At 43.1% G+C, this 26,374-nt stretch overlaps 2 protein-coding genes across 11 annotated transcripts in view; one reads left to right on the forward strand and one right to left on the reverse strand.

Moving 5' to 3' along the window:
* The window catches only part of macrod1 (mono-ADP ribosylhydrolase 1), a 113,559-nt gene that overhangs the window by 19,589 nt on the left and 67,596 nt on the right, over positions 1-26,374 (forward strand). The gene's annotated exons all lie outside the window — the stretch shown is intronic.
* The window catches only part of flrt1b (fibronectin leucine rich transmembrane protein 1b), a 35,042-nt gene continuing 10,506 nt past the window's right edge, over positions 1,839-26,374 (reverse strand). For 3 of the 6 annotated variants that reach the window (XM_085789628.1, XM_085789626.1, XM_085789627.1), the window contains exons 2-3: positions 10,220-11,378; positions 1,839-7,250 (exon numbers count right to left, since the gene is read on the reverse strand). In XM_085789628.1, coding sequence (XP_085645754.1) covers positions 5,037-7,235 — 2,199 coding nt within the window. In that variant the 5' untranslated portion in view covers positions 7,236-7,250; positions 10,220-11,378 and the 3' untranslated portion in view covers positions 1,839-5,036. The remainder of the gene's footprint in view (positions 7,251-10,219; positions 11,379-26,374) is intronic. The other 3 variants (XM_085789630.1, XM_085789629.1, XR_015036905.1) reach the window with 2 other exon arrangements.

Genomic DNA, 26,374 nt, shown 5'->3' on the forward strand with positions numbered 1-26,374 from the left:
CACACACACACACACACACACGGCATCATCATAGACACACTGATGTTAACAAGTAGACTGAAGGAACTGGGGATTGAGCCTAGACACTCTGCTCTGATTGCTGTTCAAATCTCTCAGGACCTTATTGTAAAACAACATACAGTAGGTTAAAGTAACTGGAGTAACACATTCACATTTCCCACGGCTATTCTACTTAACCAAATTGTCCTAACCAATCTTGTCTGATTTGACCAAATAATGGAAGAATATTGACTTTGCACAGTCGATGAAATTATGAGGTAATAATCAAATAATCAACATCTGACCATTTGAAAAGAAATGAGGTAGTATTAGACTCTTGTTTGTTTAAAGACCACCTCCCATGAAAATCGTGTTTTTCGTGCTTTTCACATGTTCCTGTGGCATTTTTCTTGTGTTAGAGCACATATCAGCAGAAAAGGAAGTGTGCAAAATTGCATTTCTGAGTTTTTCTGCCTTCAAATTGCTGTGAACCAATGGTTTCAGGGAGACTGGAGACTGGAGCTGACGTGTCACAGCTCCAGGGGAGGGCACTAGTGCTACAAGCTCCCGCCCCGCTCTGCATCTGGCTCAGAGGTGAAAGGCTTGACAGCTCGGTGTAGCTGTCAAGGTATAACAGGTATAGCTCACCTGATGGAGCAGCTTGCACCGTGAGCAAGGACTATAGTCCAGTCCAGTCCAGTCCAGTACGCTAAACGTGCTGAATCGGTAATTGTACAGTGTCCAGCTGTCTGCGAGAGGTCGGCTGGGCGGGTGCAGAGCAGCGCAGTCTCTGCCCACCCTCCAGAGGTGCATTGCTAATGAGCTGCTGGTTTTAAAATAACCAAAAAGGGTCGCGGGAGGGGGACTGAAGCTGATGTCTCTGGGCTAAATAACAGCACCGGTTGTGAACATAAAACAAACTAGTTTCAATCAATGATTTACAACATCTCATTTCCAGATAGATGTTGCACCAGTAGATGCAACATCGTGGAAGCTTATCAGAAAAAATCCACTTTGTTGCAGAGCAAAAATGAAACTCTGACTCAGCACATATTTTCCCAGGCCTCTGATTATACATCTTTTTGTTGGGTGTAATGTGAGGCAGAATAATAAAGATGGAGGGCTAGATGCTAGATAATGGACTGCGACAGTGAGCGGCCTCCATCATGGCTGATGAAAAGTCGGGGCGCTGCTGCTAAGAGCTCAGATGTGGAGATAGAGCTGCATCACATTCACGGGATGTTGTACTGACGATAAATGCTCATATGAAGTATTTTTCCCGCTCTCAGACACAGACTGTGCAACATTGTACGACAACTCACTTTAATCTACATACAGTATATTCCCCCCTCTTTCACAAACACCTATCACAAGCAGTTACTCCGAGATGGACACTTATACACTCCCCCGTTCGTTATATTGATCCATGCTTACACAAGCATTAGCACTCACTTAGAATGAGAAGCATGTCTTCACCCAAACACAGAAGCACAGAGACTAAACACATACACACAAATGCACTCAGGTCCACACGCTAACGCACACGCCACACATTTGAGGAGGAAAAAAAAGAAAAACACGTGTCTGCTTTTGGCTGGCAGATTCTTCCAAACTGAACTGGAGCGTGCAGCGGCTGATGTATTCATCCAGTGTGTGTGATTTAACGAGGTCCGCTCCATCTTGTCATAAATCATGTTAATAATCAGAGCTTCCCATTGATTTTTATATTTTTTAAAGACATCCCAGTGCATTATTTGATAAATCCAGCCTTTGTTTCTGATTTAATGAACCCCACACTGACACACACACACACACACACACGGAGGTCATGAAACTGCTTTTCCTTTTAGAAGTCTTTATTCATCTGCGTAGAAAAAAAGACGACAGACCAATAAATGGAATAGCATTTTGCACCCATTTTTATGTTTATACATAAGAGTGTTTTCATTATCACATCAGAGGGTGACATTTTTTTTTTTTTAAAGGAAAAGGATTTTTACACAGAATGAAAGGAAGCTTCAGTGCTCTTTAAAAAACAAACAAAAAACAAATGCAGACATAAATAATAATAATAATTAAAAAAAAACTCACATCAGAGCTTCCAATATTACTGGTGCACAGTAACACAGGCTGGAAAAGAGAAAGAGAGCCACTGAAAGTACAAATGGGTTTCAACACTTGCAGGCTCTATCTAAATCACGCCACCCGGTTCTCCCCCTCTACGGTCTCACTCTTTATTCTTCTCTCTACCTTTTCCTCTTTCTCTATAAATCTCTGGCTGTTTGTTGATGTTTTCTTTCCTCCTTCCTTAAAGTATTTTAGTGGGGTCAATGAGTGGCAGTCAGAAAGCAGGTGCCGTATGCTTGGGTTGTGTTTGGGTGAATTTTGTGTCGAACTGCACAATGTAGCGGTCAGGCTGTGATCCCTGTTAAACACAACTGTGTCTGTACTAAGGCCTATAAAAGAACTGAATGACCAGAGCCAGCTAATGTACCTCATCTCCCAGAATGCTTTGTGCCAAGTTGGGCATTTTCTGTTGTTTTTTTGAGTATGTGTTACTTTGACTTCAATCTGAAATACTAAAAATTTGAATTTCCTCTTCTGAGGTAGGAAACCATTAGATGAGCCAATTTTGTGGTGAAGCATCTAATTATTTTCATGATCATTGAACCTGCCATTTGTTTTTTCAATCTGTTGATGGATCATTTGGTCTATAAAATGTCATGAAATTGTGAAAAACATGATGATTTACATACCACAATTTCCTGCCCTGGATGAGATCTTTACATTAATTGTTTGGTGTGACGTAGAGTAAAAAAACCCATCACATAAGATAAGCAAGAATATCAATAAATACTCTCAATTAGGAAGCAGAAACAAGATTTTTTTTTTTTTGCATTTTTACCTTAGTACAATGATTAATTATCAAAATTGTTGCAGACTGAATGATAAATTCATTTAACAAACTAATTGGTTCAGCTCTACAAATTTGTCAGATGTTTTGCTGTCCCATTTATGCCATGGGAGCTCTTGCTTTAATATTTCAGATTTTATGAGGCCCCTGTGTAACAAACAATCAAGCACGACTACTTCATGGCAACACTGGAGTTTCATATGATGTTTGCATCAATGTGATGAAGCAGTATAATGTAAGGTTTTTAATTTACTGAATAATCAAAATGCACACATATCCCTGTCTGGTAGGTTAATCTGTAATCAATTACCCAATCAATATATCCAATAATAAGTACTTTATTATTTTTTGTACTTTTTTTGTATGTATATATTTATATACAAACATCACAATATAAAATGATACATACTGTGATAGATATTTCCATCCACATTGCCCACTCATTCAACTTTACTTTTAAATACCAATAAAAACAATGACATTTTAAAAAAAAAATAACATTGAAAAGATGATGTAATGGGTGAATTTTAGTAAATATTAATTTGAATAGAGTGTTTCTGACTTCCACCAAAATATAAGCTATTACAGCATTTCATTTAAATCTTCATTGAAAAGAAATTCAACCAGCCTCCAGAAGGTAATGTGGTTACTATTATAGGATAGATGATGAGGTTCCTCTCTCTGTTCACTTGCAAAGGTATTTTAGTACTTTAGTAATGAGACCAAACCACAGAAAATCGGTACATGCAGTAGGTTTCCTACATTTTGAGAGGAATTTTTGACGGCTGTTCTTCTCAAGCTAGTTGTTTCACCTTTTTAAAATGCTATTCCTGATTGTCTTCTTGTGCATCTTCCCCTTCTGTATTCCTACTGACATTTCTGAAATCATGATGAGTCTTTAACCCTTTAATGATCCCAGTCTTTGGGAGGAAGTGTGCTGCCTGTAATCACTCAGAGTGCAAAAGTGGATACACTGTGGGTGAAACTTGAGCCACTCTTTGGATGAAGATGTCACATTACTCCAATTGTCACCTCTCCTCTTTACCCCTCCCACACCCTTTTGGATCCCCCATCTTCTTTCCTTTTGTCTGCTTTTTTACCTCCCGCCGCTGCATTTGTCACACGCCCCATTTTTCCACTTATCTTCCTTTTTTCCTCTCCTTTTTTGTCCTCACACTCTGCCGTAAGCCAACAAACCTCTCAGCGTCTCCATGCCCAAAACAGCACCCTTCTTTCTCTCCCCTTGTCTTCTTTTATGTCCCCCCACCCATCCATCCATCTATCCATCACTCCCCACTCTGCCGCTCTCACTCTGTCTCTCTCTCTCCCTCTCATTAGTCTCCTCATGCTGTGGTTTGTGTCTCCCGTCTCTGTCAGAACTGTTATCACTGCTGTCAGCTCCCTTGACGAGAACAAAGTCGTCCTCTGCTCACGGCACCACAAAAGACATGAGAGAAATAAAAGGAAAGAGCCTCAGCCAAAAAAAAGAGGTGGAAAGGAGGAAAAATTAAAAAGCAGGGGAGTAAACCAGAGCGAAGGAGGGGGCTAGGAACACATCTTTTCATGTCAACCATGATGCATTGTCATCTGTGGGTTATAACAGCCATTGATTTCTCCCCCCTTCATCCTTTTTATCTATACAGCACAGAGCTTACAGTTGGTAGGGAGATATGAGAGCTATCTCTATACACATCAAGTGCCTCTTCCTCATATTATAAATATATCTCCCGCTAAATCAGCTAAGCCTAGTATATCAACCTCAAATAAGTTACTGTGTATTATTATGAGCTGAGAAGAACAGTAGGTTTGAAAGACACTGAGATATCCAAAAGAGAAAACGTAACCATTTAGAACTATAAGTAGCGCTGAAAGAAGGGCCCGCTGTATAATGTCATATACAGTGGCAGAGTATAGTAGGACTGTAACTTCTGTCACTCAATAGCAATGTCCAATCAACATAGCTGGGATCAGTCTTTTCTACTTAGCAAACCAATCAGAATTGAACCAGCAGAGGCACAGAGGGTACTTTGGAAACCAAGGGCAAAATGGCCACTAGCCAAGGGTCGTCATCCTTAGAAATGGCGCCTGGCATTCATGGCTCAGGGAGCGTGTCCCCTTATCATCACGTGTAGGCATAATCTATGTCGGGAATGCCACCCTCTCTGTAGCCACGGTTGGTGCCGTAAGTGACATGATGGTGGCTGGTTTGGCTGAGGATGGTGCCGTTGAGGCTGCCCCCTCCATGGCTGCTCCGGTAGGTCCCGTTGGCCTGGGAGGAGGAGGAAGAGGAGGGGAAAATGGTGTGGATGTAGGTGACGTCCTCCAGCTTCGGCTGCAGCGGCTGGTGGGCCATAGCCGTCATCTGAAACCCTGCAGGAGGCGCCCTGATCTCTAAGATGGAAGTGTCTTTCTTGGTGCCTGACTCTACATAGTCATCGTAATGTTTTCCGCCCCGCCCCCGGCTGTATGAGCCTGTGTCCCCAGACATGTAACCCGATCTCTGTCCATACCAGCAGAAGATGCCAAATATTAACAGCAGGCTAACTAATGCTGTGGCACCCCCTATGATCCCAGCCAATGGCAGGGCTGTTAGCTCTGAGTCCTGTCCCTCTTTATCGGACCCCTCACCCGCTGAGCTGACCAGAGCCTCTCCAGTCTCTATCTGAGCACAGGCCGGGGCCGAGTCTTTACTGTCCGTGTCCATGCTGCCACCTCGAGATGAACCCATGCTGGAACCCCCGAAGGAGGGCTCCTGTCGTAGTGGCAGCAGGCAGATGAGGTAATGTGAACGAGGGGTGAGCTGGGTAAGGAGGTACTGTCTCCTCTCTCCTGGAACCAAAGTCTCTGTTATTGAACCAAGAGCTGCACTGCTGCCCAACCTCAGCCACGACAGGCGGAAGGACGGCGCCGGCTGTGGGCACAGCCAGCTGACCAATACACTGTCTGAAGAGAGAGGTTTTACAGTCAGCTCTAAGGCCTCTCCAGATACCTGTCCTCCCTCACTGGGAGGAAGGGGCATGACAAAGCCCGGCCGCTTGGCTCGCAGGGTGAACAGGGAACCTTGTGTGGGGACCAGGAGAGAAGTTGTGGTGGTGCTGCCATGGGGGACGGACGCCACCGGGTGGCCCCCTCCAACACCATCTTCACCTTCTCCATCTCTTTCTGCTGGGTTTACCCCGACTCCAGTGCTGGGTCCAGCAGGGGGGCCTTCGCACTGGTCCATCAGGGAGGTGAGGTCTCTCAGGACCTGGCCCCTCACAGGCTCAGGCCCCTGACAAGCCAGACCTCTGACTGTCACCGCTGCCCCTCGGCCGTGAAGCCAGGCGTGCAGCCAGCGAAGGTTACAGCCGCAGTACCAGGGGTTTCCTCGCAAAAGTAGCATTTCCAGGCTTTCTGTGTCCTTCAGAAGTCCTCGGGGGAGACTGGTCAGATTGTTCCCTGACAGGTCCAGCCTCTGTAGCCGCCGCATCCCGTCCAGGGCCCCTCGTGGTATGTGGGTCATCCCGTTGTCTTGCAAATGGAGTCGCACCAGGTGAGCTGAAGGCAGGTTGACAGGTGGTGACTGCAGGGCATTCCTCACCAGTGACAGCTCTGTCAGATTCGAGAGACGGGAAAAGGTGTCATCTGCAATGCGAGTGTTTGCCAACAGGTTCCCGTCCAAGACCAAGCGTCGCAGCGAGGAGAGCCCCCGGAAGGCGTGAGTCGGGATGGTGCTGATTCTGTTGTCATCCAGTCGCAACTCTTCCAAGGAAGCTGGCAAGCCCGCCGGGATGCTTGACAGGTGGTTCCGAGACAGAAACAGCAGCCGAAGCCGTGGAGTCCCAGAAAAAGCTCTTTCCTGGATGCTAACGGTGGATATGGAGTTATCATCCAGGTGTAAACGTTCTAGTAAGGGTAACTTGGCCAGGGCTGACCGCGGTAACGTTCGTATATTATTATCCTGCAAGTGGAGCTCCCGTAATGAAGGCGGGAGGTGTATAGGGAATTCATCCAACTGGTTGGCATACAGGTAAATCACTCGTATGGAAGAACTGCGTTCCAGTGAGGGAGGCAGCCCGGCGTTACTCAGCCGGTTGCTCTGCAGGTAGAGTATGGCAGCCGTTAACGGGAGTGGAGGAATGATGCTGAGGCCTCGGTCATTGCAGTAGACAAAACCCTCATCACAGCGGCACACTGAGGGACAAACAATGCCCTCGTCTCCTTCGCCTGTCTCCATGGCAATTGCCGCTGCCGCCAGTTCCAGCACCTCAGCCAGTAACGTGAGGCACAGGAGGAGAAGAAAGAGCCAATCACGGAGCTCAGCGAGACTCTCGGCTGCCATGTTGGTACGCAGCTCCTGAATGAGAGAGAGGAAATGGGAAACAGGATTAAAACAAGTGCAATGGTTGTAATTCACCACTTCTAAAATCAGGCGGAGAAACTCATTACATCCAAAAGAGAGAGTAGAAAGAGTTGTTGGCAAGAGGGCTTTAGATTTAGATAAATATGGTGCGAGACAAATCACATAGTTAACCTCTTTATCTAAAACTGTTTGACTAAAGTGCCGTATTTCCCGACTGCCCTTAGATATAAAGTTTTTTTTTTTCTTCTCTAAAGTGGAGAAGATTTGTGGATTGAAAAGTCAGAAGTAATTTAGAAGGCCTATCCACTATTATATGGGTCAGAGCGACCAAGCAGAAGACAAATGGACATTTACAGGCATGGAGTGTGATGAGGGGTGGAGTGAGTGGGCAAGAAAGATTACAAGTATCCGGGAAGGCAAATGGACAACAGAGATGGAGAAAATTGGCCAGTGACAGTTGCAGGGAGTGAAAATAAGTGGGGAAAATGTTTTTTTTTTCTGCAGAGATTAACTGAAATGCTGCGAGTGAGTGACATGGAACTAAAATGGAGGCCAGATCGGGGGCAAGGAAATCAGATTAATTGCCCACAGTGCTGTTGATAGCTTTGAAGATAACAGAAGCACTAAACTTCGGAACTGCGTTACATCTAAACGCTCAAATAAAAATTCGGAGTGTCACTGTGAACGGAGAAATGAAACTCACAGACACTCGCAGGTTCTTCACTGTGTGTTCACAAACACAACGCGTCTGTTTGAGGTTATGACCAAAGCACACATTGAGAAATGCACAGGCATATAAGTAAACATACGGAGCACAAAGCATTCACAAACAGAACAGAAGAGTCTCAGTACAAGCTGACATGTATAATGCATGTTTTCTTCTTCGTTGTTATTGTTCGTGAAATTTCTATAAATAATTCACAAAACTGGTCCTGAAATCCCCTGAAATGTTTTAGTGAGCTGTTTTACAGAGAAGCATTTTTCTGCAACATTAATACGTTCCTTGGTCGATGTTTTACGACTCGTCTCCTAGCAAATCCCTGACACCAACATCAATAACATAAATTTACAATTCAGATAACATGATCTCTGTGCACTCACATTCACTGCACACTATTTATAGAATATGAATAATATACAGTGGTGAAAGTTGTGGAAATTACATTGTGGCATACTCTTGTTTGAATCCTTTCTTTTGGGTAGCCTGAGGCAGGAAAGTGTGCCCTGACATGAAATGCCTGACATGATTTGACAGCACATTTGATAAACAAATCCTCTAAAGGCAAGTGTTTTTTTTTTTTTTACCCCCCTTCTACACATGCACGCTGTGTGTGTGTGTTCGTATGTGAACCCAGTGCTAGATGCAAAATTGCCCCTTGGCTGCAGTCAAAATCCATGCAAAGCAAACAAGAGATGGCAACAATAGAAGAGATGGAGGAAAAGGGGGGAGGAAGAGAGGGAGGGATGGAGGCGAGAAGACAGATGGAGAGTTGGACAGTCAGTCAGAGGAGAGAAGAGGGGGGAAATGAGTTCCTGACAGTGGAGACTCAAGTCGGCATCAGCTGAGTCTGCCACACAAAAGAAGAATAGTCCCAAAGATTGGTTGGGTTTTGGGTTTTCTTCTTATTCTTCTTAAAAATAGGTGTAAAAATAGACTACATTTTGTTTACCTCCGCATGCTTATGTGTGAGCACCTATGTGTGTGAGTATGTGAAAAGAGATCTGTATCAACAACAAGCCGCCCCTGTCTCAGCCTGACACACGCAGTGTTTGATATGTGGCGGTGAAAAAGAGTGCGTGCCACACAATTCAGCACAGACCCAGAATATTTTTTTTTCTTTTCTTAATGTTTTTTTTTTTAGCTTAAATTGGGACTATTTCCAAGCATTTCTAGCATTTGAGAGACAGACAAAATAAGGGAGAGGAACACATGCACACAAGAGGAAGTGTCAAGGTAGGAGTCCATATTGGGAATACTAATGAATATCAACCAGCGTATGCTTCTGTGTCACACTTTCCTCGCTTCCCGTTCATAAATATCATCTTGGCACAAACCTTTATGTGTGTTTTTGCCTTTATGCCAAGGTTTCCTATTGACATGTCCTCTTAATGATCCTTAGATTTTCTGTCTTCTTCTCTCCCAGCTCGTTCCCTCACCCTTTTCAACTCTCTCTCATTGCGCTTTCCTCTCTCCCTCTCTCTGCATCTTTGTCTGTCGCGCCATCTACCTCTTCCGTCCGTCCGCCCACCATCACCTCACCTCCTCTCCTTCATAATCTTTCATTTCATTTCATCCACTCTCAGGTTTGTTTACAGAAGTGTCCGTGCAGTCACCCTCCAACTCACCTCCTCTGTCTCTCTCTTTTCTAATCCTCTTTTATTGTTTCTTCTCCAGTTGTTCCTTGATTCCTGCACACTGAGATTGGATCAATCAGCTCTCCTCTCCTCTCCTGTCCTCTCCTCTCCTCTCCTCTCCTCTCCTCTCCTCTCCTCTCCTCTCCTCTCCTCCTCTCCTCTCCTCTCCTCTCCTCTCCTCTCCTCTCCTCTCCTCTCCTCTCCTCTCCTCTCCTCTCCTCCATGGCAGCTTACTTTCTCTTTTTCATTTAGATGCAGCAGACCCCCCGCACCTCTCTCTCTCACTCACTCTCGGCCACAACCTCCACGCCTCCACGTTTTCCTCCTTCCTCTCCCTTTGTGGCGTCTTTTCTTTTTTTTCCTTTTTTTCAGCCCAACATTTTCCCCCCTAACATTTCAATCATGTTCTGAAATAAAAGGCTTTGTCAGAGCACAGAAGCCTGTGTGTGTGTGTTTTTTTCTTCTTCCTTTCATGTAGCTGAAAGCAAGATGTAAGTGTGGTGTTCCTCGTTGCAGCGAATGTGGGAAAAATGCGTGTGAGTGTTTGTAAGCGCGTGTGTGTAACAGGTCTGATCGACCCAGGGTGTGACTGCTGAGGGCTTGCTAACCTGTTCAGTCTCTGTGCCTTTCACGTCCGCCGCAGCTTTGTTTTTCTTCAATCAAGGATTTGTTGGAAGGAGTATTAGTGTGTCTTTAAGTGTGATTGAGGATGTCGCCGTGGATCTGTGTGTGTGCGTGCAAGTGTGTGTGTGTGTAGGCGCAGTTTCCCAGTTGTCTTTGAATCGTTCAGAAGTGTAGCCTCGTTCCTCGGGGCCGTTGAATCTTCCTCGGCTTGGGTGAATGATGATAGGGATGATGATAGCCTGTACTCCAGGGCTCCACGAGTAGCAACACCAGCATGGCTCAAAGCCGCCTCGGCACCCACATTTCTGCGTTGTTTGTGTATGTGCGTGTCTTTGTGTGTGTCCTGCTGCCAAGCTCTCTCTCTCTCTCTCTCTCTCTCTCTCTCTCCCTGGGTAAGGGGCTTTTAGGCCTGCCAACTCAAGTCATCTTCAATGAGTGTCCAGAGGCCTAATTCTGAAACAACCCCCCCAACACCCAAATGCTACAGTTTGGCAAACAGTCAGAAGATGGTCGAGGGCTCAAGGGTCCTTCTTGGAAGTCAAAAGCAATCCTGGATATTCATGCAAGCAGTGGGTCATGCAAAAATAGTCCTGTGATTCGCTGCGCTTGCTTTGAATTGCCAGGTAGCGGTCGTAATTAATGAGCAGCAGTGGGCCGAGAATCAGTGGGATTTCCACGGCTCAGAAAAATCCATCTGAAAGTCCCCAGGAAAATCAGATCTGTTATAACTGTTTGTATTATAACAATTATCAGAACATAAATTTCACAGTTCAGTGATGGTAATGGGCACGTTTGGAGGCTGAGATGGACAAGTTGACCTGATGCAGAACACAGGCTGCAACGATCTGATCCCCTCTCAGTTTCAGCCTCTCTCTCTCTCCTCTGCTAAACGTTCGGTCACTTCCTTTTTCAGTAGACACAGATCATCTCCAGAGGCAGCCAAGCCAGATGACAGTGTGTACCGTGCTGTGTATGTAGTCCACTCTAAGGAGGGGAGCGTGGCGATGGCCAGTCACGCGGATCAGTGTGAAAGGTTCTCCCACAGGTTGGCAGAAAAACGGACTGCCGTCTGTTCTCCCCAAAGTAGACTTCAGTGGCGTCCACTGCAGCAGGGTAGATGGTTGAGTGTTCGTCAGCACCAACCTGGACAGAGAGAACAGACAAGAACAGTCTTAGAGTTTTCATTTGGGATTTGGAAAGGATTTAAGTGATTTAGTAAATAATACACTCTCCAATTTGGCTGTATTTTGTCAACCAAAAGTAATGGATTTTTTTTTTTTTTATTGGAATCAGTCGGTGTATGAAGTGGAAACATATTGTTGATTATATTACCCTGCTGGCACTTACTGGACTGATTTGTTTCCCATCAGTTTTTGCTGGTAATTTGATGATGACTGTTTTTACCTCCCTGTAAAAATGTTGTTGGACTATTCTACTGCAGGGAAATGTTTTCCGTTATCGTTTCCCAATTTAGTCAGTAAATAACACTCACTGACCCCCCATTTTTCTAGCTTTTATTGAAATTTCAGTAGTTAAAGTAAAAAAAAGGGTAAGAAGTAAACTTCTCAAGGTGGGGAAAAAAAAGTTTTGGCTACCAATTTATTTTTCAGGATGAATCAATTGGTTGCTTCCTTTCCAATGCAAGAAAATGAAGCCTTTTGTCTGCACTAAGGCAGTGTTGAACGTACAGTACTACACACTTTGATGTATTACCAAGACAGTACTGTGCTGCAGGAAGTAGTGCTGAATACTGTTATCACAATGGTGAGGAAATGCACCAAAGAAAGACTGGTCCATCTGACAGAAAGATAATAACCCATAACTTTAGAAAAAAACAAAACAGATTTGGCTTCAGGTGATGGACGAGCAGCACAGTCTCTCGATTTAAACTTCTTAGAGCTGGTTGAGGAAGAACTGCACAGGAAGTAAAGTAAAGCAAACTACATGTGAAACACGTTCTGCAACAGAGCAGGGATGAACTGTATGTACTGTATGCAATATGAATGTCACACGTGTGTGTTTACTTAAAAAAATAGAGAAGACTGCAAGATTTCTTCTTCATCAAATCTCTAATTATTTGTTTCATCCCTTAATTTCAGAAACAGTGATTGTGCCAATTTAAAGGACTAAAAATTGGGGCATTGCAAAACTTTTGACAAGCAGTGTAGACTTGTTACTGAGCTGCATGATGAGTAGGCATGAAAATTGTCCATTGTGTAGGTCTGAGGTCAGTTTATTAACTTCTCCAGTTTAGGGGGGAAGACTGAACTGAAACTGTCAGATGTAGCTTTTCTTACTGCAGGGGTTCTCAACACTTCTGCTTAACACCACCCACTTATGTCTCTGCATCATAACAGTGCAGTAAAATTGAACCAAAGAATAGTGTTTCATAACTGTAATAAACAAGATACTTTTTTCCTGTCTATGAATTATAGTGCGACATGTGAAATGATCCCACAGTGAGTTTGAGAACTGTTGTTGAAGAGGTTATAGTTTAGTTTAGTTTAATAAGTTTATTTGTATCAGGGACAATGCACAAAATAACATAAGTCTCGAGATGAGAAGAGATGCCTTGTATAAGTAACAGTGGCCATAGCCGTCCGCTAGGTTGATGATCTCCCTCTATGTCTGCAATGGGTCATTATCTCTGTAATGAACTGTTCTGATTTGTTTACAGATTGAATTTGTGTCATGGACTTTTAAAGTCATCTAATTTGTTTAAACTGTTTAACGGTTGCAAGAAAGGACTCAAGTTTTCACTCAGATAAATGAGTTTTTAAAAAGCCTCTTCGTTATGGGCCAATCTGTATATTCTCATATTAATTCAAACTAAGGAATTTAATATTGGCAGTAGAGTTAAGTAACCACACATATCAGTCAGGTTTATTACCTTATGACTTCAACTTGCACACTATTCAAATATTGGCACAGCAGCTTGTGTGTTTTTATTACTAAAATAAATAGAAATCTGCTTGAAAGGGTGTGCATAAATTAAATGCTTCCCTGTCTTGTTTGTTTATTTTAATACTGGCTTTCTTTAAATGGCATCAAGATGTAATGTTGGGAATCAGGTTGGCACAGTATGGAATACTAAAAAGCACAGGCTAAATAATTATCCCCATCAGAACGGTTATACCTTTTAAAATTAAGTACCTCGTGAAAATATTCCTGAAGGTCAACGCTGCAACGCGCGCAACACTAAGCTCCCAATGGACACAAACCTCCCATTAATGTAACTCCGTGTTTTATATCTTCTCTTTTTTTTCCTTCACACAAAACTTTGGAGCTTTCATTAACCACCACCACGTGCTAAGTGCCTGCATCTTGTGTGCAGAATCAACCCCCCCCCCCCCTCTAGTGAACACTGGCTTTAGAAATATAAGGTTTTCATCAGGCATACTGAGTGTACAGAGACAGATTCATCAAGGCCATTAACTGCTCCGCTGCTCACATTCGCCTGTTCACTTCATCCCAGAGTAAGTAGACTACATAGCCAACTGGGAAATTATCATGCACTTTGCTTAAACACAAATAGAGACAAATAAAGGCGTCCTCATTTTCATTTTCAAAGAACACATGCAGAAGCCGGGAAGGACTTGGTGGACAGGCTGACGTCTGTGCTCGTACTGTATGAATCCTTGAAGGACGTTTAAAAAAGGCTGTAAATTGTCCACGGTGCACCAGTCATACTGAAGTGTGTGTGTGTGTGTGTTTGTTTGTTTGTTTGTTTGTTTCAGTCTTGGGTTTAGTGTTTTAAGTGGGTCCACAAACGGAAAAAAGGACTGTGTGCAGTTTAGAGGGTTAGATATGTGGTCGCTGTGGGATAAAGTGTGGGGCAGCGTGTGGTGAGATAAATTGCCCTTTTTTTATAAAACAGCTCCAGACTGATATCCAGTTTGTGGCATAGTAAACTGATTTATATGTGCAGAGTGCGCCTAACATGCGTAATGAAAACAGCTTGACGTGGGACAGAATGCTAAACAGACATTGTTTGCAAAACACGTCGACTTTGTGATTGGCGTTTAAGGAGAAACAAGATAATGGTCTACTCAAGGACAGTGGCGACGTATAGGGAGCTTGATGCTTGATGCCATCTGAACATTATTAAGCACTGCACCCGTCATCATTCCATTCATTTGTAATCCATTGATTGATGTCTAATACTTCAAAAATAATGAAACCCTCTTGTGTTCGTATTTTGGAGGCCAAGGCTTTTAAGTGGCTTAGAAGTCAAATCATAATTCAAAGGAAGACTTTTAATTGGATGTCATCAGTCATGTATTAACAGTAGATGTCACCCTTAATAACAGTAACTGTCGTTTTAAAACACGTCCCCTTAATTGGTTGCAGTGCCTGGTCCAAACCCACCCTTACACTCTGCACTAATCTTTGCATACCACAGGCAAAATGTCTGCCTGCATTGGACAAGATGTGAATATTGAACATCAGCAGCATTTCCACAGCTCACTGCCGTTGCCCATTAGACATCAATATGTGAAGCTCTATCTGTATAATGTTGTGGCTGTCCTTAAAACTTTTTGTGATGGATTTCCAGGAGCAAGCTTTGCTAAGGGGGAGTGTGAGCTGTGGAGGAAAATGAGGAAATGGGGGAACATTAGGTAGCGTATATCAGAGCTGGGATTTGAGAAGGCAAAACCAAGACACTAGTCATTTAGGAGATGGGGAGTATCTGAAAAAAGATTTCTACAGGAGGTTAGAGAGAGGTAGAGAAAGTTACAGACTTCTTTTAGTCGTGAGAGTTCATTGTTGTAGATATTTTAAAACCACTTTTCAAAGGAAATATCTCAATTATTCGTCAGCTTTTATAAACCTGTTAACCTCCAAGAAAGAGCTGAAACAAAAAAGATGAATAGTTGCACCATGACATGCATTCAGCTGCCTTTTACCGGATCACAAAGAGCTTTCAGTTGTCTTTCAGTTTGTTGCATGTTTTTATATAATTGTCATCTCTTTGATGTTAATAGGTGCCGTTTTGAAAAGCACACTCTTCCAAATTCATTAAAAAAAAAGAAGTTATTTTTAAATGTTTGAGCAGCACACTCATTCACATAACAACCAATATGGGAAAAAAAGTCTAATTCAGGTAGTTAATGTAGGCAGTTGATGTCAATGAGAGGTCAATAGCTGCATGTTTCTCAGTTCTACTAGAAATCCAATATCAGGCTATAAGCTCACATAATCAAAGCAAAGTCAATGGCTCTCATGGTAACAATAAAGGAATAAATGCAGGAGATTGAGTTATTAACGATTTTTGATTATTATTTTAAAAACACTCAGGGTATCTATTTAAAAATGTGAATATTGAATATCTATATATATATTTGTGCTTTCTTTTTGAATAGCTAATTGCCATAGACATCTGTTCCCTTATAAAACAACACGTTTTCCCTGTTTTATCACTTTCTCTCTTATTTCTTTCTCACAACCCTCACAGCATTCGTGATGAGGAGGAGCAGGTAATAAGGGGGCAGTATAGTGACCTATATAGTGCTGAGGTCAAAAACATTTCCGACCGACCCTCCACTCTGCATGTTTTCCATGTATTTATTTTTTTCTGCATAACAGAGAGCACAGAGAGAACGAGTCGTTCCTCGGGGGGACAGAAATCACTCTGCTCTTGTAAGCCAGTCAATGACAACTGTGTAGCCTACAGGCACTCGACAGTATGTGACTTTCACTCTGGCTTCTGTGTCATCCAAATGCTCTGGCTGTTATGTTTTTCCTCTTTCCTTTGTACAATAACGATCAGAGATTCACTTTTTTTCCCCCTCTGCTTGATGGGCACCAGTAGAGGAAGCTGGTGATAAAACAACAGCATAAATTGCAAATATTAGACAATATATACAAACAGGTGAAGATGATCTATCTGTATCTGTGCTCAGGGCTACAGATGAGTGACGTAATACTTGTTTTATTTTATGCAACACATCTGTTGAGAAAAAATGTACCGATGTGCAAATAAGTGAGGTAAGAGATTTGTGTTCTTACAGCTTTACATATGGAGCAGACATATGATGTACACAAATGTGGTCAGAGCATTCATACAATTTACCGATGGAAGTGAGATGCACAAAGAAGATAAGAAGTTAAGATGTGTGAGTGCGTACATCTTCGCTCTGACAAAAGGAAATGAGAGATTGAAGGCTCGAGTTAAGGAACCAGCAAACTAACAATGCACAAGCGATTTTTTTTTTTTTACTACTTTCATCAAACGTTACTAGAAAAAAAAGAAAATAAATATGTTGATCCTTCAAATTCTCCTCCAGATGACCTTCCAGCTGCGTTATCGCAAATTTGACACACTGTGGTGGGTGATGGCAGCACATTTTTACCCATTGCCGTCCACCCTTTGCTCCATCAGGCTGTTCAGAATAATTTGCAAAATAGGAAGCGAAGAAAAGTGACAGCTGTGATACTTGGCAGTGCGCTCGCTTGATGCACTATAGGGAGCTGTATAGGAGCTAGGAAGCGAGGGAGTAGGAGCTAGGGATTAATAGTTGCGGGGCTGGGGACCAAAGTCTGAGCACTTTGTAATCATGTGGCTGCCTAACCCCAGTGTTAGCGAGGTTGATGAGCACGCGTCCCTGCTGACACGCACTCTCTCCACATCCACTCTGCTGAATATTAATATGGAGGAGAGAATTCCTCTGAGCCCCATTGTCAGACGGCCCTATTGTTCTCTGCTGGCCTCTGCCTCGGCGCGTGTATATGTGTGTGTTTAGTATTAATGCCTAAGTTGGTGTCTACATTGTGTGCTCATGCATATTATGCCCCCGTCTTGATCGTGCGAGCGTGCGTCGGCTGCAGCAGAGCAGCCGTTAAAGGTGGAAGTGAGGGAGATGAGGGGTGCGTTCGCGGCCCACCATGGCCCATAAAGACAACTGGCCTGAGAGCACTTGGACCAGCCATCAGGGCCGAACACTGGCAATTATTTCACCTAGAGGCACTATCTGAAAAATGAACACTCTCATTAAAATGGCAAAGAGTGTGCACATGAGTATGCATGTAAATGTGAGTGTGTGTGTGTGCGCACAAGTCAATTTGGAGACACAGCAAATATATGGCAGCACAAATGCTTGTCTTTCAATCAAAGCGTAATGTGCAGTTTATGATGTTTGACTGAGGGATGTGTGCTCATCTATGTGTGTGTTTACACGTTTCTTTTGTGTATATGTGGGCACATCTGTGACTCTGGCTGCGTTGCATCTGTGTTCGTGCGGGTCTGCATATGTATCTGTATGGATTTGTGTGTGTGTGTGTGTGTGTGTGTGTGTGTGTGTCTGAGTGTGACTGTTTAACCACCCCACACACGTAACCTCCCCATCGCTGCCTCCCAGTTTCTCATTTACTGAGCCAGAGTGAAGGAGTGTGGGGAAACGAGAAAACAAGTGATAGGAGAAGGGGGGGATGGAAAAGGAGGAGGGGGGCTGGTGAAATAGAGGCAGGGAGGGAGTGAGGAGTGAGGAGTGAGGGAGGGGGGAAGGCAGGGAGCGAGGTTTATACAGGAAAAATGAAGAGAGACTGGAGTAAAAGGGAGAGAGGAAGAGAAGAGAAGGGGGGACGGCAGAGAAGAAGGGAAGATAGAGAAGCAGAGGCAGGAAGACGGGGGGAGAGAGATGGAGGCGGAGGAGGAGGCAGCAGATTTATGAAGCCATTGGAATGTAATTTGGAGGCAGAAATTACTGTCAGACTGAGCAAGGTTTAAAGTCAGTGAAGCCTGAATCCAGGGCCCTGCCTCTGTGTGCTTGTGTTTATGTGTGTGTGTGTGTGTGTGTGTGTGCGGCAAGTATCACAGACAAATGGATAGCAAATGTGATGCAGAATAATACCACAGAAGCTCCGCAGTTACTTGTCATACACACCGAACGCCTTTGTGTGTGTATGTGTGTGTGTAGAAGAAGTGCATGCACATTTTTACTACTCCGCCATGCATGAGTGACGTGACTACATGGCATCAGAACATAACCCGGCATTCATATTTAACAGCTCATATTTCATCTATGCTTGGAGACACACACACACACACACACACACACACACACACACACACACACTAACACACTAACACACACACACACTCAGGCGCAGGGCACTGAATTCTTGTCAGGCTCTGAAGGCCGTGACTCCAGCCGAATCAGTCGAGGGTGTCGGCGTGGACAGAGCGAAGACTGGAGCAGGAGGAGGAGGAGGAGGTGGGAGGAGGGAGAGAAAAAGACAGAGAGAGCGTGTCAGGGATGGACGGAGAGAAAGGTAGAGGTGGGAAAACGAAACAGAGGGAGAGAGAGACTCTAAGAGGGGCTAAAATAAAAAGAAGAGCGAGAGCGATGTGACCAGCTTCCTAACGCAGCAACACACAGCTTCCATTTAGCCCGAGAGGGAGGGGCCGAGAGAGACGGAGAGAGATGAGGGAAGTGGCAGAGCAGGGATAATCAGTGAAGATCTGAAGGGAGGGAAAGGCTTAATACACTGATGTTTTTTTTCAGTCACTTCTAGCATCTCTTTGACACTTGGCTGTAACACACACTCTCACACACACTCGGGGTTGGCTCTAATTTTGCTGCTAATTTCTTTCTTCAACTAACAGACTCCTCATCTGCTACTTGCAGTGCACAAACAATAAAATGGACATGAGTGCTTTTTTCTTCATGTTGTTTTTTATAGTCAATAAATTCTTGAACAGCTGTGGCTCTCAATCTCTGAGCCCATTCATCTAGTTTCATTTCAAATAGAAAAAAAGAAAAAAAGATGAATAAAGCATTTTTCTCATCTTTTCTTTCTTTTGGGACTATTTCCAGTTGTAGATGACTGTATGCATTCAGATTCCAAATAAATAGATGATGTTGAGTGGAACGAAAAAACATTATGAGTACCACTGTGGCTCATTTGTTTGTTTTTATACAGACATTTTTTGTCTTTTTGGTTGACTGAATGCCTCCAAAACGACTGAATGTAAAGGGCTATGCCGTAGAGGAATGTAGCATCTTAGCTTTGGCCTTTTGCTGACAATATTTCCAACCTTATATCACTGTAATGATTCCTAACACCTGTTCCTCCTTCTCCTAGTTTAGCAATAGCTAAAAGGTGATATGACTGGCTGTGGTCAAAACAAAATGGCCGGTCCAGATGTGTAGTGCATCATCCAGATTTAGAGCAGAAAAAAAAAAAAAATATCACGCACAACCAGGCCGACAACACCCTCTTCAGTAAGGTGAGCTTTAATCTGCCCCCGACTCTCAGTCGCTCAGAAATGGAACAAATGTATTTAGAGAGATGTAAGTGCTCTGGTTTACACAGCAGCGTGTAAAGTAGCTTACAAGTGGCAGTGATGCACCGATGTTCTCATCCCATATTTGATCCATTTGTTGTGACAAACCATTTTTGGCTTTTGTTGTGGTGATAAAATGTAATCGTAATGAAATCAGGCTCCTTTTGTGGGGGTGTTGTTTTTTTTGTTTTGTTTTGTTTTGTTTGTTTTTTTAAATCGCTTAAAATAAATCCGCAGGAATTTCAGGAAGCGCACTGAAAATTGCAGCATTTAAAAAAAACCTGTCACTGTGCTGATAAATGTCAAAACAACGTGCTTTAATATGGAAACATTTTGGTATCAGCGGCTTCGTGATGCAGATCTGTGCCTGCACGGTTTGTGTCCCTGGTCTCCATCAGCAGCTGCTCTCCTAAAATGGACGTCGCACACAACACACACACACGCACAAAGTTCTCCAGATCTTTTCCACACTTACGTCCACACAGCAGCGACACAGACAGAGAGACACACTCTCTTGCTCTTTTGACCCGTGAACTTGCAGTGACTTTCTTTCTCTCTCACACACACACAAACGAACTCACACACCAGCTCTCTGTTCTTTGTTCTTCCAGCCAGTGTTAATGATAGCAACACCATTATGCACTGTGACAACACTACCTCCCACTTTTATGGCAGTTCACACCACGACACAGTCTCTGCCGCTGTTCCCCTGCTTCCCTCCGTTTCTCCCTCTCACTCACAATAGTGTTGAGGTCAATTATCTCTGAATTTGCTTATACAGTAGGCTGCCTACTTCAAGCTGCTTCAAGGTGTTAAGTAGCATCTGTAGATTATTTGGCGCGTTGCTTTTTTTGACATTCATCCTCCTTCAACACCTCTTTCTGTTCTTTTTCTGTTTAGTTTCTTTGTTTTTCTGCCTTTTTCTTTTCTTTCTTTCATTTGGCATCCTCCTCTCTTTTCTGTTGCTTTTTCCTTTCTTGCCGTCTTTTTTTCTCCCCTGTCTGTCCACGTCAGATTCAATCTGTTTTATTGCATTTTACATCTTATTACCTCTCTCTCATTATTGCTTTTTACACAACCTCAGCAATCCGTCCTAACGAGGAGAAAACTACAAAGTAATGTTTCAGTTTGTTGTGAGCGCTTTTCCCTGAGAGCCTTAGCTGCTACTTGTTCCTGGGTTTGGGTCTAATTACTGGTGAGAGTGCAAGCACTTGCAACTCCAGGTCACCTTCACCTTCAGGGTGTTTTTGTGCTGCTTTTCCTTCCTTTGTTGGAACAGGTTTCCAGCCTCATTAACAGTATACATGTGTTTTACGTCTGAGTTTAAGTAAAGTCAGCCATGTCCAATTTGGGACTGTCTCGTCCACTTTCAGAAGCCAGAGTGTCGTCACACCGCCGGCGTCTTGTTTCTCCTCAGCAGCTCTTTACATTGAAGTTGTTGTGCGTATTGATCTGTCGCCGCTGTGTGAAGAGGCAGCAATCCTCTCTTCCATCTAACTGTCTGAGGTGTTTTTTGGGGCAGAAGGTATTAGTACTTTTTCGAGCAATGAATGCAACTTATCAGCCATATATCGAAGTTTCTAATTTTCTCATCGTATCATTTCATCGCCATCGTCACTCAGCCCTACCTTTCACATATACGTTCGATTCATTTCAGTTCAGCTCGGGTGTATGGGAGGGAATCTGTGCAAAGCAGGGAAATCACAGATAAGCTTTTTACATTAAATCCTTTCCTGCTACCTTATCTGTGTGCGTATGTGTGTGTGTGTGTTGGGAGTGCTCCTTGCTGTGTTTCCTTTTTCCCACTCTCTGCATCTCTTCCTCTCCCTCCTCTGAACAGTAAAGCCAGGACAAAACTCCAGCAGTGATAAGATGAGAGCAGGCTACTGAGAGGCAAGCAGTGCAAATGGGAATTTTCAATAGATGGGTCCTGAAACCTATTGTCAGAGGGGGAAAGAAGATGAAGAAAGAAGTGAAAAGGAGTGAAAGAGAGAGGATGGGAGAGGGGAGCATAGATGGAGGCGGACAGGGAGACAAAGTGAGCTGTAGAGTTTTTGCCCCGGAGGAAGCCGGTTTCCAAAGAGGGAGTGAACAACAAAAGAGGGAGTAAACGAGACAGAGAGAGAGAGAGAGAGATAGAGATGCTGGAGAGAGGAAAACAGAGCAGGAGAGGAGGAGGAGGAGATGGAGGGGACAGACTCAAGAGCAGAGGCGAGGAGGTGAAAAGGGAGAGGTAGAGAGGGAGAGATTGTCATGATAGAGGAAAGGAAGGAGATGGGCAGAAACACACACGACACACGAGTGGAGGTGTTGTGCATAAATATGGTGCGAATAAATGAAAATGCTGGCGGCTTTATTTTAAACACAGCAGCTAATAATTAAAAGTCAGATCTCACACTGTGGGCTACAGAGACAGCACACAGATTTAAAAAAAAATGTATGCATAAGCGGTAAATAAAGTGTATTATCTCTCAGGAAGCTGTAACCTTGGGTGCTGACAGTATATTCACAGTGCTGTGAGCCCGAGTCCAGCTTCTTCACCCCCGTGCTTCACCTCCAATTAGGGTGAGACAAATATCCAGGCTTAATGATGAGTTTTCACATTTTCTGACGGAAGCAGCTTACCAAAAAATTCCTTGTCTTTCAATTAAAATCTAACTATACTAATGGCAAACAGGAACTCACACTTAAAATGACTCACTGTTTGCTCCCAGCATGCTATTCTTGGAAGGACAGAAAAGCCTTCTGCAATGGCAATTACGCCATGGGACACTGAAAAGCCAGTGAAACTCACAGATGAAAGCTTTTAGGTGGGTTGGCAGCTCCTTAAGGCAGGGTGAGGCAGGTTTCATTGCAGGTTTTTACAGACTGACAACCCTGAAGCTGTGAGTAAAAATCCTCCCACACCATGCTGGAATGGTTTCTCTTCTTAGCCATCTGTGATGATAATAATAATAATATTTATGAAAACATATTCACTATAGCTGCGGTGGGAGAGGAGCCTCGTCACATCAAGATGTGGCCAGGACCAGTGTCTGAATGAAACATAAACAGTTTTAACACTGGCTTGTTATATTAGCTGGAAGAAAGCATCAAATTTATCTGCACCACAAAAAAAAAGAAAAACGGCAACAACAACTAAAAAACAAAAATAACAAACTACACACCCATCTGCCTGCAATATTATGTGCCAGAAGATGCTATGATATACCCCATCTCTCAGGAAAACACACATTTCCACACGGCCCAGCATGCATAAACATTGTCTCATGACAGTATGTGGATAAATAATCCCATTAAATATGATTGAGGGTTTTTCCGGCTCAAAGCCTTTACACTCTCTCCATCTCTTTCCTCTCTCTCTCTCTCTCTCTCTCTCTGTCTAGCTCTGAATGAGGTATGCACAGGAAGTATCAACAGATAGGCAATTTACGGGCCGGACACCCTCACACACATACACACATACGCACACGTGCGCACACACACACACCCTTGTGCACACACAACAGTCCACCAGAAGGCACTCTTAGATAGGTCATAATAACTCTCGCTAGGTTGAACTTGGCACTTATGCGTTTAGAGCAGAATCCCTTGAGTCTTTTGTGTGTGTGTGTGTGTGCAAAACAATATATGTGTGTGTTTGTGTGCGTATGTGTGCAAAACAAGTCATTTTAAATCCAATAAGATATGAAATACGCATGGCCTCCTGGTGGCAGACTAAGGCACGTAACTGAGGGTTCAAATCCAACTGACAAGCTTTGTTACCTCTTTACCCACCGACGCTCCCTCTCTCTATCATTTCACGTCACTCTCCATTTCATTATTATCTCAGAACGGGAAAAAAAAGACTCCACTGGAGCTTAGCTTTTCAAAAATGGAAAAGGAGAAGAAAAAAAAACAAAACAGTGAGATATTCTGTTGCTGAGTAAAGTGAGGGAACTAAAACGGATGCAGCAGTCTGTCAGTCAGCCGTCGCTCCGTTTCCTCTGTGTTTACCTTTGTTCCTCATCATAAAGAGACAATGAGCTCGATCCAGGAAAGGCTATAGGATGATTATCAAAGCAGAGTCACACACAATCCCTGCCTACCTGGGAGATGTATTGGAATTCAATACGCCAGGTCAAACACATTCGTGCCAGTTGCCCTCACAATGAAGCGCCACCCCGTCATGCTCTGAGTGAGAGTGCAGCGCTCTCTGAGCGAGGCTCGCTAACTGGCCCGTGTACTTATTTATTTATTTCGTTCTTTGATCAGTTCAGATGGTGTGGCAGCGTTAGCCTTTCACTCTGTTGTTGCCATGGTAGTTGTTGGTAATTTGGCATTCGCTAATACTTTTACTACGTCTTGGTCCAAATGTAGAGATTTTGGATCTTGTGTAGGTTGCAGCTCTATGAAACAGTATTAGTCTTATTATGTTTAATTGCTGGTTTTAATCTGGTGTGGGTACACAAAATTGACTTATTCTTGGCATTGCGTTGTACTGGTTTTGAAGACGTTGGAGCATGTGCTCAACAAGAGGCGCAGACACACACTACAGATATACAACTGATCTTTTAAAAGCCCCAAGATATCTAGTTACTGATGTATAAAATAAAGAAAGAGCTTTGCAACACGTAGCAATACAACATCTCAGTTTGAAACTGGACACCATCCTGTGTATACAAGCTGTAAAACAGACACACAAACGTTACATTAGAACAGCCACCGTTTGTCGTGAGCAGCGGGCGATGTCCCAAAATCTAAAAATTTAGCTCCTTTTTTTGTTCTTCCTAAATTCCAAATGAATACAAACCCCGCACGACATTGCAACACTTTTGCTGCAGGCGACGCGCTCAGACTGCTGTGATGTGAATTGTGGTGCAACTGATACGAAATTGGAAAATATATTATAGACAATGTGAAGCTTGCAGGGCGCTGATGCCATTAGCAATGTTATCAGAGAGAATCCAACTATGGCACAGCAAAAAGGTTCTCGTTCTGATATCAATAGATAATAGTACATCAAATACAGGTCATTAACAAATACTCATTGCATTTTGTTGTGGAAAACAGAAATGCTTTTATTTCTTCATATTCTAGTAGGTAGGATGCAAATAAGATGGAAATAAAAGCTCAGAAATTAGATGATGAATGATTCTTTATAGCCAAAATAATAAGTAACCCGAGGCAATGGGTGCTTGATTTATTCATTAATACTTTCATACCTGTCCCTGTCCATTAGCTTTCTCAGCCTTTGATCCACAAAGGATCAAAAAGAAATCACTCTTTGCCCCAAATGAACCTCCTCACTAGATGATCACATCTTTGGTCTTTGCTTTGCTTTATTTTCAGTACAAACTTTTTCTTTTTTCTTCTGTGTTTGACAGTTTCCATTTTAAGAACTGTCATTTAAAAATCCCATCTGTCAATGTGGAGGTTTGATCGTTGGTAATTTCATTTCATTAACCTCAGAATAAAAGATAAATAACAGATGACGGTTGAATCTGTCGTCTTCTCCAACTGTGAAAACTATTTTTCACTATTTTTCTACAGAGGTGAAATAATTGTTTAAGAAATCAGCTGATGAACAGTAAATAATGGCCAATCATTTTGAGCTGTTAAGTCTGCATATCTGAAATCTCATTACATATAGACATGGCTTAGCTTCTCTACAGCATCTTTATTCAATACAACATCAGTTCATATTATTAGTATTTTTAATAAAGATAAAGGATCTATTTGTATGTTCTTGTTAGGTACCATACTGTAGTCCTCCATAGAGAATTATCTCCCCAGTTTTAATTGAACAGAGCAAAGCTAATGTCTCGGTTTTTTTTTTTTACAGTTATTCAGCTCGTTTTAAGCGGCACAATTGAATCAAAGGTGCCAGTATTTCTGGAGGCATCTGTGACTTGTTTAAATCCAGGTAAAGCGCTCTGAAACCGTCTCTGCTGTTCAAACGAAAGCTCATCTCTGAACTTCCCTCTGTGTGACTCCTACTCTGAGACCTCCCCGCATCTCCCACACTGTTCCTCTTCTCCAATAATGGACTAACACACACGGCACGGAGGCACACACACACTCGCATACTCAGACATAAAGCCATAATGCAATATAACAGCCTAATGCAAGGCCATTGTGTTTGTCTTTGTGTGTGTGTGGTCATGCCTGTGTGTGATAAAGCCTCCCAAACAGTTAAAGCCTTTCCTTGTCTAATGCATCTCTCTTATCTGGCATCTAGTCTGGGTTATATTTATCTCAGGTTTTCTGGGGATCGTATTTATTATGTCCTTTTGGGACAGTCTCAGCCAAAACATGGCATAACCTCAATTATATAAAAGCAGTTTGCTTCAGTGCTATACTACCTCCTACAATGGATTGCATAAGACATCAACTAAGACAGTAACGAGACCTACGCAGAATCCATTTTGTGCAACGTCTGGATACTAAAAATCTGTTGCGCCTCTTGTAGGAACGCTACAGATTGTTGGCTTTTAAAATAAAGAGGGAAACAAAAGGTAAAAATGGATTTTACTCCAAAACATTTGTTCGTCTTTTGAGTAAAGCGTAGTCACGCATAATAAATTCACCATATAAACGTTGTTGTATGTTCGCCGGACCTTTCCCAATTATTTCTGGGCTGTCCCGAGGCCCTGAGCTGACCTTATTAGTCCCGTTACACCTGACATTAACATGACACGTGCTCCGTGTGTCTGGATATCCCATCTGGATATGGAAAATGCATGTTAATGCAAGGTGTAAAGTGCACGCAACATTAGCACTCATTTGGAGTTGGATGTCTTGTCTACCCACCTGGCAAATGTAACGCTCCCTCTCTTTAGCTCTGTTTCTGGTCTCTACCAACTCCAGAGGG

Source organism: Trachurus japonicus, chromosome 10 (assembly GCF_045865225.1).
Source record: "Trachurus japonicus isolate A0001 chromosome 10, Traja_1.0".
NCBI classification, from domain to species: Eukaryota; Metazoa; Chordata; class Actinopteri; order Carangiformes; family Carangidae; genus Trachurus; species Trachurus japonicus.